Source organism: Artemia sp. Qi Xiang Cuo, chromosome 21 (genome assembly GCF_049724085.1).
Source record: "Artemia sp. Qi Xiang Cuo chromosome 21, ASM4972408v1, whole genome shotgun sequence".
Lineage (NCBI taxonomy): Eukaryota > Metazoa > Arthropoda > Branchiopoda > Anostraca > Artemiidae > Artemia > Artemia sp. Qi Xiang Cuo.
Window position 1 is genome coordinate 7,781,968 of NC_142814.1, and position 12,378 is coordinate 7,794,345.

The window sequence follows — 12,378 nt, forward strand, 5'->3', positions numbered from 1 at the left end:
ATTGGTATTTTCTCAGGGTGGCTGTATTGAACCTCTGGTAACGTCACGACATCAAGAAAATGTTCAAATTGTCTGCGGTTAGAAGATAAGCGACAATATATATATATATATATATATATATATATATATATATATATATATATATATATATATATATATATATATATATATATATATATATATATATATATATATATATATATATATATATATATATATATATATATATATATATATATATATATATATATATATATATATATATATATATATATATATATATATATATATATATATATATATATATATATATATATATATATATATGAGATGAGATATACATTTATTAAAAAAAGAAAACAAACACTATTCGCCTTTCGCCTGCCAAGAAAGGCAATAAGCTTGAAAGGGCAAGCGAGGTTATCACTCTCAGCTAATTAAAATAACATTCATACCTTGCTACTCAACACACAAGAAAATTATCGGATGAAGGAATAAAGGAAAAAAGAGAGAAAGAGGAAAAGACATATATATATCTATGTCTATATGTATATATATGTATATATGACATATATATATATATATATATATATATATATATATATATATATATATATATATATATATATATATATATATATATATATATATATATATATATATATATATCTATTATATATATATATATATATATATATATATATATATATATATATATATATATATATATATATATATATATATATATATATATATATATATATATATATACATATATATTTATATATATATATATATATATATATATATATATATATATATATATATATATATATATATATATATATATATATATATATATATATATATATATATATATATATATATATATATATATAATTTTTGTATTCTATATTTGTTTTTCTTTTCTTTTCTTCTCTTCTCTCAGTAAGTTATTAAGTGACTTTTTGTTTGACCAAGTGACTCGTATATCTTCCGCCTTTTTACAGACCAAGGATCCTTTAGGGGTATAGTATAGTGTTTTATTGTTTGTGTATTTAACCATGAATAAATCTTATTTTATGTAATTTGTCTTATATAAAATCAATGGGTGAAAATAGTAGAAGCTTGAGAAACTATTGGGCCAAGATCACTATCAACAGGGATTATTTTTCGAGGAAGAGATACAAAAAAAAAACATCAAAAATTTGTTTATATTCATTTTGTTACGTTTTCACGAGTCGGGCAAAAATTTCAGGGGAGGATTAAAACCCCCTCCCCCGGATACGACCGTACTTCCAATGGAAAATGTACATAGGTCCATTAGATTTAATCCATACGATCGGTAAATATTTTGAGGTTCAAACTGACTTCACTCACATAAATACATCACATCAGTTAGATAAATCTATTGTAGTAAAACTGGTTTAACTAGTTTAACTAGTCTAAACTGGTTTAACTAGTTTAAATTAAGGTATTGAGCAATGATTTAAATTGTTCGAATTTTACTTCATAGTTTTAGATTCTGAATAAGTTCATCAGCTTTTATTCTAATTCCAAATTTTCATAAGGGCATAAACATTTTTTTTTTCAAATTTTTCTTGCATATTAATTTTCTAGTAAATCTTACTTCTACAAATGCGTTAGAGACTCAAAAACTTATATTTGAAACAAGGGTTGTGAGTTAAGGAAGGGGATTACCTTTTAGGTTTTTATTTTACCCCATCCTAGACTTTAAAAACACTTTCTCTTGTTATTTTCATTTTAAAAATGCCTTTTTTGGCACTCTCATTGAAGAAAATCGAAGACAAAACTAACCCCACCCTAAGTTTTGAAAAATAGATTATGTCCCTCCCCTCCTACATTTCAATAACTTGACACCCCTATCCGAAACTCACCATTCTTCTCTGTTATAAGATGACCTTTTCTAGTAGCGGTTCCAAGTATCATCAAGTGCTTCAAGTCTCTTGGTTCAAGCGCTCCTTTGATAGTGTGATCTAAAATCATATTTTTCCGGGCAACAGTACTTCCGTGATATGGGTCTATGGACTCTGGAGGTGTCCATCTTTTAATACCATCATTCCTTGGGACAATTAGGGTAAGTTCTCTGACTCCTGAAAGACATAACAACAAGTTTAGGATTTCAAGATATTTGAACAAAAGCAAAGAGAGGTGTTTTACTAAATCCCGCATCTAAAATAAGGACAGTTTCCAGCATGTTTCCTAGTAGGAGAACAATTTGGGGGAGCGAGAGGTGGCCGGAGAAAGAAAATCCCCACTTTTGATCTTGAAAAATGCTTTCTAAGGCATCTTCATTGAAAAAAATGGCCCCGAGGCTTTAAGAAATACCTTTTCATGTATCTTCATAAAAAATTGAAAAATATCCTTACCCCCTCCCCCTCTACATTTTCTCAATTAGCACCCTAATTCCTTAAGTTGTAAAAAAACGTTACACAATGTCTGCGGTAACTTAAAGTTATGTGACTTAAGAAAGTTATATGTAACTTAAGAGTCATGTGACTTTTTTTCTCATAGAGGTTTTTCTAGTTTTTTTTTTTTTTACTATAACCCAGCCTATTAAGCGAAGTATGCTCGGCATATTTGTCTGAACTACGTTTCTGCAGATTTCTTGGGCACAGGGCCATATCCAGGGGGGTAGGGGGTTTGACCCCCCCCCCTTCGAAATGTTTGTCTGACTCGTAAAAAACGTAAAAAAAATGAATAAAAACAAACTTTTGATGCGTTTTGTAACAACGCCTCACCCCCCCCCCCCCCAAAAAAGAAATTCTGGATACGGATCTTTTTAGGAGTCAAGCAATATAGGAGTTTTATTTCTAAAATGCCCTATATATATATATTTTTTTTTTCTAGATGTAAAAAAAAAAAAAAATTCAGCTCAACACCAAAATTGTATTTGTAATAAACAAGTTAAATTTGCTATTAAGACTTTAAAATTAAAGCGTTGTCAAATTTAACTAATTGATCTTGCTTATTTATTTGCTTATGACGCAAGCGTCTTATTTCATTTAAAAAAAAAGTCATGATTTTGAAGCAAAGAAGTTAAGATTCTTAGAAAATTATGATTTTCAGGAATGAAAGTAGAATGGCCATAATAACTCCGAACAGGGCTCCTTATATGGGCATAGAATACTGACAGGGCTCCATATATGGACATGGAATCCCTAGGGAGAATGATTGCGTAATCGGTTAATGACCTCTTTTTCCAAGGTCGATTTATTTGATGTTTCTATGTGTAATAACTCCGGAACGAAGGTTGCACATGCGCATTGAATTCTAACGGGTACAACAACAACAACATCGACCTTGGAACACCTGTGCTGTCGACCTCAATTCACCTATCATGAATCAATAATTCCCCTTAGAAACAACAAATTAATTCCCCTTTCTTGACAGATCAATCAACCAATGACATCATCTGTCAGACTTTAAAAATTTTCGCATAGAAACGATTCTCCAGGAATAGATCCAAGTCATTAATGTCTTTGCCTCGGAAACAACTCTTTTGGTCGAACTCCAAAGGATATTAATAGCCAAAGGCCATGGAAACAATTCTCCAAGAAACATCTTAGCGATGAATTGTTTTAGCGCGGGAATCAGGTTTCTTATTAATTTGAAATGCATTAGCGCAGAGATACCAAAAACAAAAGGAACACGCTGAATTACGTTTAGGGATTATTTGGGCGAAACTGTTTTAGACAGGTTATAGAACTATTTCGGCGAAACAGATAGAGACATTTTAAAAGATGATTTTTGAAGAGATTTTAGAAGAGAATTTAATGGTGAAACTCTGTGGTCGTTATAATACACAAGTTTCATTTGAACAGTGTTGTGAGGTCCTCTACCACAACCCAAAGGGTTCCGATCCCCCGACCCCCACCCCGAAGGACGCCCCCGGTCCTCAAAGGCCCCCCAAGCTCCCAAAGAGCCACCGGCGCCCCCAAAGGCCCACCCAGACCCCCAAAGACCATCCCCGGACCCCCCAAAGGCCAATCGAGCTCCCAAAGGACCAAAGGGGTCCCAAAGGCCCTCCAACGGTCCCCAAATTTCCCCCAGGCTCCCAACTGCCCCCCCGGACCCCCAAAGGCCCTCCCTGTGCCCCAAACGCCCTCCTCAGACCCCCAAAGGCCCTCCCCTGGTCCTCAAAGGCCCCCCGGGCTCCCAAAGGCACTCCCCCGGTCCCCAAAGGTCCCCGGACCCCCAAACGCCCTCCCTGGACCCCAAAGGCCCTCCCCAGTCCCCATGCATGCACAAAAAAACTTACACACACACAAAAACTTACACACACACACAAAAACTTACACACACACACGAAAACTTACACACATACACACGAAAACTTACACACACACACCAAAACTAACACACACACACACACAAAAACTTACACACACACACACACAAAAAATAAAACATGCACAAGAAAACTTACATGCACACAAAAACTTACATGCACACAAAAACTTACACACACACACACACAAAACTTACACACACACACACACACACCAAAACACACACACACACTCCAAAACTCACACAAACAAAAAAACTTACAAACACACAAAAACTTACACACACGCACAAAAAATTACACACACACACACAAACATACACACACACACACACGAAAAATTACACACACACACGCCAAAACTTACACACACACACAAAAACTTACACACACACACACACACACACAAAAACTGACACATTCACACGAAAACTTACACGCACACAAAAACTTATACACACACACACACACACACACAAAAAACTTACACACACAAAAACAAACACACACACACACACACATAAAAACACACACACACACACACAAAAAACTTACATCCACACACAAAAGCTTAGACACACAAAAACTTACACACACGCACAAAAAAACTTAGAACAACACGCAAAAACTTACATTCACACAAAAACTTACATGAACACAAAAACTTACACACACACAAAAACTTACAAACACGCACAAAAACTTACACATACACGCAAAAACTTACACACACACACACACACATGAAAACTTACACACACACTCAAAAAATTACACACACACACTCAAAAAATTACACACACACACACACACAAAAACTTACACACACACACACACACACACAAAAAATAACAAAACCACACTAAAAATTACATTCAGACGAAAAATTACATTCACACAAAAACTTACATACACACACACACACACACAAAACATAAAAACAAACACACGAAAAATAACACACACACGCCAAAACTAAAACACAAAAACAAACTTACACACATACACAAACACACACACACACACACATACACACAAAAACTAACACATGAACACAAAAAAACATACACACACAAACACAATAAAAATTAAACACTCACTCAAAAAATTAAACACACACACACAAAAAATTACACACACACACACACACACAAAAACTTACACACACACACACACACACACAAAAACAAACACCACCACACGAAATAAAACAACCAGAAACAAACTTACAAGCACACAATAAATTACATACACACACACACACACACAAAACTTACACACACACACACTAAATCACACACACACACTAAAAAAATAACACACACACAAAAACTTACACACATACACACACACATACACACACACACAAACACACAAACTAACACATGAACACAAAAAAACACACACACACACACACAAAAACTAACACACACACACACACACACACACACACAACTTACACACACACACACGAAAACTCACACACACACGCCAAAACTTACACACACACACAAAACTTACACACACACACACACACACACAAAAACTTACACATGAACACAAAAAAACTCACACACACACGCACAAAAACTTACACACACACACACAAAACTTACACACACAAACACACGAAAACTCACACACACACGCCAAAACTTACACACACACAAACACTTACACACACACACACACACACACACACACTTACAACACACACACACACACAACTTACACACACACACACACGAAACACTCACACACACACGCAAAAACTCACACACACAAACACATACACTCACACACACACACACAAAAACTTACACATTCACGCGAAAACTCACATGCAGACAAAAACTTACATGCACACAAAAACTTACACACACACACACACACACACAAAACTAAAAAACACAAAAACACAAAAACACACACACACACACAAAAAATTAAAAACACACAAAAACTTACACACACACACACACACACACACACACAAAAACTTACAAACACACACACACACAAAACTGACACGCACACACACAAAAACTTAAACACACACCCCAAAACATAAAAACACAAAAAAAAAAACACACAAAAACACAAAAACGCAAATAAAAAAACTTACACACACACACACAAAAAAAACATACACACATAAAAACTTACACACACACACAAACACACACAAACTTAAACGCACACAAAAAAAACAAAAACCCAAACACAAAAGCTTAGACACACAAAAACTTACACGCACACACAAAAACTTACACCCACACGCAAAAACTTACATGCACACAAAAACTTACATGCACGCAAAAACTTACACATACGCACAAAAACTTACACACACACAAAAACTTACACACACACACAAAAAACTTACAAACACACAAAAACTTACACACACACACACACACAAAAAAACTTACACATGCACACGAAAACTTACATGCACACAAAAACTTACACACACACACGCACAAAATATAGATAAAATACAAAATATTCCTTTATTACCTCTGCAAAACGGCTAAAAATGAAGAATTCATACACATTTTCAACTAGCTAAGGGTAAGTGTTTTAAATATGAGCCATTCTGTTGCGAAAACACACAAAAGTTAGAAAAAATACAAATTATTCCTTTATTACCTCTGCAATACGGCTAAAAATGAAGAATTCATACACATTTTCAACTAGCTAAGGGTATGTGTTTTAAATATGAGCCATTCTGTTGCTAAAACACACAAAAGTTATAAAAAATACAAAATCTTCCTTTATTACCTCTGCAAAACTGCTAAAAATGAAGAATTCATAAAAATTTTCAAATAGCTAAGGGTAAGTGTTTTAAATATGAGCCATTCTATTGCGAAAACACACAAAAGTTAGACAAAATACAAAATGTTCCTTTATTACCTCTGCAATACGGCCAAAAATGAAGAATTCATACACATTTTCAACTAGCTATGGGTAAATGTTTTAAATATGAGCAATTCTATTGCAAAAGCACACAAAAGTTAGAAAAAATGCAAAATGTTCCTTTATTACCTCTGCAATACAGCTAAAAATGTAGAATTCATACACATTTTCAATTAGCTAAGGGTGACTGTTTTAAATATGAGCCATTCTGTTGCGAAAATACCACAAAAGTTAGAAAAAATGCAAAATGTTCCTTTATTACCTCTTCAATACGTCAAAAAATGTATAATTCATACCCAATTACAAAGCCCTAAAGGGTAAGTGTTTTAAATATGAGCCATTCTATTGCGTAAAAACACAAAAGTTAGAAAAAATGCAAAATGTTCCTTTATTACCTCTGCAATACGGCTAAAAATGAATAATTACTACACATTTTCAACTAGCTAAAGGGTAAATGTTTTAAATATGAGCCTTTCTATTGCGAAAACACAGAAAAGTTAGAAAAAATGCAAAAGCATCATTTTGAAAATAATAATTAATTATAAAAATTAATATATAAAACACAAATTAAAAAATATAAGTGAAAAAGTTATATTTATTATAAATTATATTTCGAAAGAACAAAAAAGTTAGAAAAAATGCAAAATGTTCCTTTATTACCTCTGCAATACGGCTAAAAATGAAGAATTATTACACATTTTCAACTATATAAGTGTAAATTTTTGATATATTAAGCATTATATTGTAAAAACACACCAACATTAGAAAAAATGAAATATGCTTCGTTATTACATATTCAATATGTATAATAATGAATAATTCATACACATTATAAGCACTCTAAAGCGGCAATGGATGTTGATTTTTCCCAAATGTAGAATAATCACACAATAGTCAGAAAAAATACAAAATATTCCTTTATTACCTCTTTAATACAGGTAAAAATGAAGAATTCATACACATATTCAACTAGCTAAGGGTAAATGTTTTAAATATGAGCCATTCTATTGCGAAAACACACAAAAGTTAGAAAAAATGCAAAATGTTCCTTTATTAGATCTGAAATACGGCAAAAATTGAAGAATTCATACACATATTCAACTAGCTAAGGGTAAGTGTTTTAAATATGCACAATTCTTTTGCGAAAACACACAAAAGTTAAAAAAAATCCAAAATATTCCTTTATTACCTCTGCAATACGGCTAAAAATGAAGAATTCATACACATTTTCAACTAGCTAAAGGGTAAATTTTTTAAATATGATCCTTTATATTGCGTAAACATACAAAAGTTCGAAGAAATGCAAAATATTCCTTTATTACCTATGCATTACAGGAAAAAATTTAGAATTAATAAACAATTTCAACTAACTAAAGTGTAAATTATATTTATTTGCCATACTATAACGTAAACACACAAAAGATTGAATAATTGCACTTAGTACATTAATAACAACAGAAAGACTGAACTAAATTATTACTAAATAAAAATTATAAAATAGCTAAGGGTTAATGTTTTAAATATGAGACATTCTGTTGCGAAAAAACAAAAAAGCTAAAAAAAATACAAAATATTACATTATTACATCTGCAAAACGGCTAGAAATGAAGAATTCATACTCACTTCCAGTACCAAGTCCTGACCCCCCTAATTGAAGGATATGAATTAGAACCATGGGAACGTAATTTCGTCGTATTTTGCTTATTTTCGTTAGAAAAAACACTGAAAAACCATATTAAGAGCTATATTTATGAGTCTTTCACTGAAAATTCCTTTTTCATACCAAGTCCTGACCCCCCTAATTGAAGGATATGAATTAGAACCATGGAAACATAATTTCATCGTATTTTGCATTTCCCACAAGAGGACACTTTTCGAGTAAAAGTAAAGAGCTACCAGACTAAACCAAAGATATGATGAAATAATAACGAATAATTGTTCAAACTTAAATTTTCTGTATTACGGGAATAGTTTATTTTCGAACCATTATATCTACCAACGGTTCAATACCTGAGTTAAACTAAGAGGTTTCAATTTCAGGAAAAAATTGTTATATTTTGCTTATTTTCGATGGAAAACACACTGAAAAGACATATTATTGAACTCACATCAAACATTGCCGGGCGTGTATTTGAAGAACCGTCCATTATTTTCTATCTTGACCTCTATTTAAGTATATACTCACTTTTAAAGCCTTTCAAAGCCCTTAAATATACTAACCTAACGGTTATTTATTTACGAAATTATGCAAACTGTTGATTTAGAACAGTAATTAACTTTCTATATATCAATTAACACTCACTCGAATTGCCACTTTTCACTCGCGGAGAATGGTTTCAAAACAATACTTCTTACATCGCATAGACTAATTGTGTCAAACGAGACATCTTCAATGCAGATTAATTAATTGTTACGTTCGATTTTGTTTTGGACATAGGAGAGCATCAATGGGAAGTGAGAATTTCTGTAAAACTATGAAAGATTGATCAACTCTATGATTTGACTTTTCTTGTGTAATCAGAAATAAAAAAGAAGAAAAATTGATAAAAAATATTTTGAAATATGCTCTAAAATCAGAGCTACTACAACTTAAATTACACGAGGGGAGGGGGAACCAGGTTTAAGAATATCCTGGATATATCATTTTATATTTTCTTAGTACTCACAGAAGGACTCGTCACAGAAACATTGAAAAGGACTCATTTGATTGGGAATTAAAGTGACTAGCACTCAATTCACAGGAGGGGGGCGTGAAAATTTCTAGGAACGTATTTTCAACATATTTAAATATTTACCTACGTACACATCACTTAGGTTAGATTAGATTAGGTTAGAGACAGTCAAAAAGTTAGATGTATGGTTAGGCTAGGTTAGATTATGTTAGGTTAGGTTAATTTAGGGTAGACTAGCTTAGCCTACGTACGAGAAAGAAAAGTTCTTAGGTGTGGAGCTCCCCCAGCGCCTCAACCATCACTCTTGAAATCCCTTGAATTAGGTTAGAGACAGACAAAAAGTTAAGTGTATGGTTAGGTTAGGTTAGATTATGTTAGGTTAGGTTAATTTAGGTTAGACTAGCTTAGCCTACGTAGCCCCCCTCCCCCACCGCCTCAACCATCGCTCTTGAAATCCCTTGAATTAGGTTATAGACAGACAAAAAGTTAGGTGTTTGGATAGTTTAGGTTTTTTTATTTTATTTTAGTTTACTTTCCGTCCCAAACTCTTGTATAGGCTAATTATTTTTTGGGGGGGGGGGCTCCCGCCCCCCTCCAACAAAATGTTTTGTGATGGTTAGGTTAGGTTAGATGATTGGAGGTTAGGTTAATTTTTGGTATCATATCTTAGCCTCCTTACGGCCCCCCCCACCCCTGCGGGCCCCAGGGACTGAAAGCCTACCACGGGTGGGCCCCCCACCACCAAGGTTAGGTTACCTAATATTTCAAGGTGACCCCCCACCCCCCAACCCCGGGGCCACGGGACCGAACGCCTGACAGGGGTAGGACCCTCACCACCAAGGTCAGGTTAGGTTAGATTAGGTTAAGTTACCTAACATTTCTAGGTTAACTTACATCAGGTTAAGTGGCGCGCCACTTAACCTGATGTAAGTTAACCTAGAAATGTTAGGTAACTTAACCTAATCTAACCTAACCTGACCTTGGTGGTGAGGGTCCTACCCGTGTCAGGCTTTCGGTCCCGTGGCCCCGGGGTTGGGGGTGTGGGGGGGTCACCTTGAAATGTTAGGTAACCTAACCTAGGTGGTGGGGGTCCCACCCGTGGTAGGCTTTCAGTCCCCGTGGCCCCCGGGTGTGGGGGGCCATGCATGTAGGCTAAGCTAGTCTAACCTAAATTAACCTAACCTAACATAATCTAACTAACCTAACCATACACCTAACTTTTTGTTGAGGGGGCGGAGCCCCCCCCCCCCAAAAAAAAAACCTTAACAAAAGAGGCTGCCGTTAATCTAACCTAACATAATCTAGCCTAACCTAACCATACACCTAACTTTTTGTCTGTCTCTAACCTAATTCCAGGGATTTCAAGACGATGGTTGAGGCAGTGAGGAGGGGGGGCTACGTAGGCTAAGCTAGTCTAACCTAAATTAACCTAACCTAACATAATCTAACCTAACCTAACCATACACCTAACTTTTTGTCTGTCTCTAACCTAATTCAAGGGATTTCAAGAGTGATGGTTGAGCGGTGGGGAGCTTCACACCTAAGAACTTTTCTGTCTCGTACGTAGGCTAAGCTAGTCTACCCTAAATTAACCTAACCTAACATAATCTAACCTAGCCTAACCATACATCTAACTTTTTGGCTGTCTCTAACCTAATCTAATCTAACCGAAGTGATGTGTACGTAGGTAAATATTTAAATATGTTGAAAATACGTTCCTAGAAATTTTCACGCCCCCTCCTGTGAATTGAGTGCTAGTCACTTTAATTCCCAATCAAATGAGTCCTTTTCAATGTTTCTGTGACGAGTCCTTCTGTGAGTACTTAGAAAATATAAAATGATATATCCAGGATATTCTTAAACCTGATTCCCCCTCCCCTCGCGTCATTTAAGTTGTAATAGCTCTGATTTTGGAGCATATTTCGAAATATCTTTTATCAATTTTTCTTCTTTTTTCTTTCTGATTACACAAGAAATGTGAAATCATAGAGTTGATCAATCTTTGATAGTTTTACAGAAATTCTCACTTCCCATTGATGCTCTCCTATGTCCAAAACAAAATCGAACGTAGCAATTAATTAATCTGCATTGAAGATGTCTCGTTTGACACAATTAGTCTATGCGATGTAAGAAGTATTGTTTTGAAACCATTCTCCACGAGTGAAAAGTGGCAATTCTAGTGAGTGTTAATTGATATATAGAAAGTTAATTATTGTTCTAAATCAACAGTTTGCACAATTTCGTAAATAAAAAACCGTTAGGTTTGTAACTTTAAGAGTGTTGAACGGCTTTAAAAGTCAGTATATATTGAAATAGAGGACAAGATAGAAAATAATGGAAGATTCTTCAAATACAAGCTTGGCACTGTTTGATGTGAGTTCAATAATATGTCTTTTCAGTGTGTTTTCCGTTGAAAATAAGCAAAATATGACAATTTTTCCTGAAATTGAAACCTCTTAGTTTAACTCAGGTATT

The 12,378-nt window shown here is 34.1% G+C and overlaps 1 protein-coding gene across 1 annotated transcript in view; it reads right to left on the reverse strand.

Annotated features, from left to right (window-relative positions):
- LOC148939204 (uncharacterized) overlaps window positions 1-12,378 on the reverse strand; it is a 224,124-nt gene that overhangs the window by 46,408 nt on the left and 165,338 nt on the right. Inside the window, exon 14 of the mRNA XM_089107060.1 lies at window positions 1,899-2,114. Coding sequence (XP_088963186.1) covers window positions 1,899-2,114 — 216 coding nt within the window. The remainder of the gene's footprint in view (window positions 1-1,898; window positions 2,115-12,378) is intronic.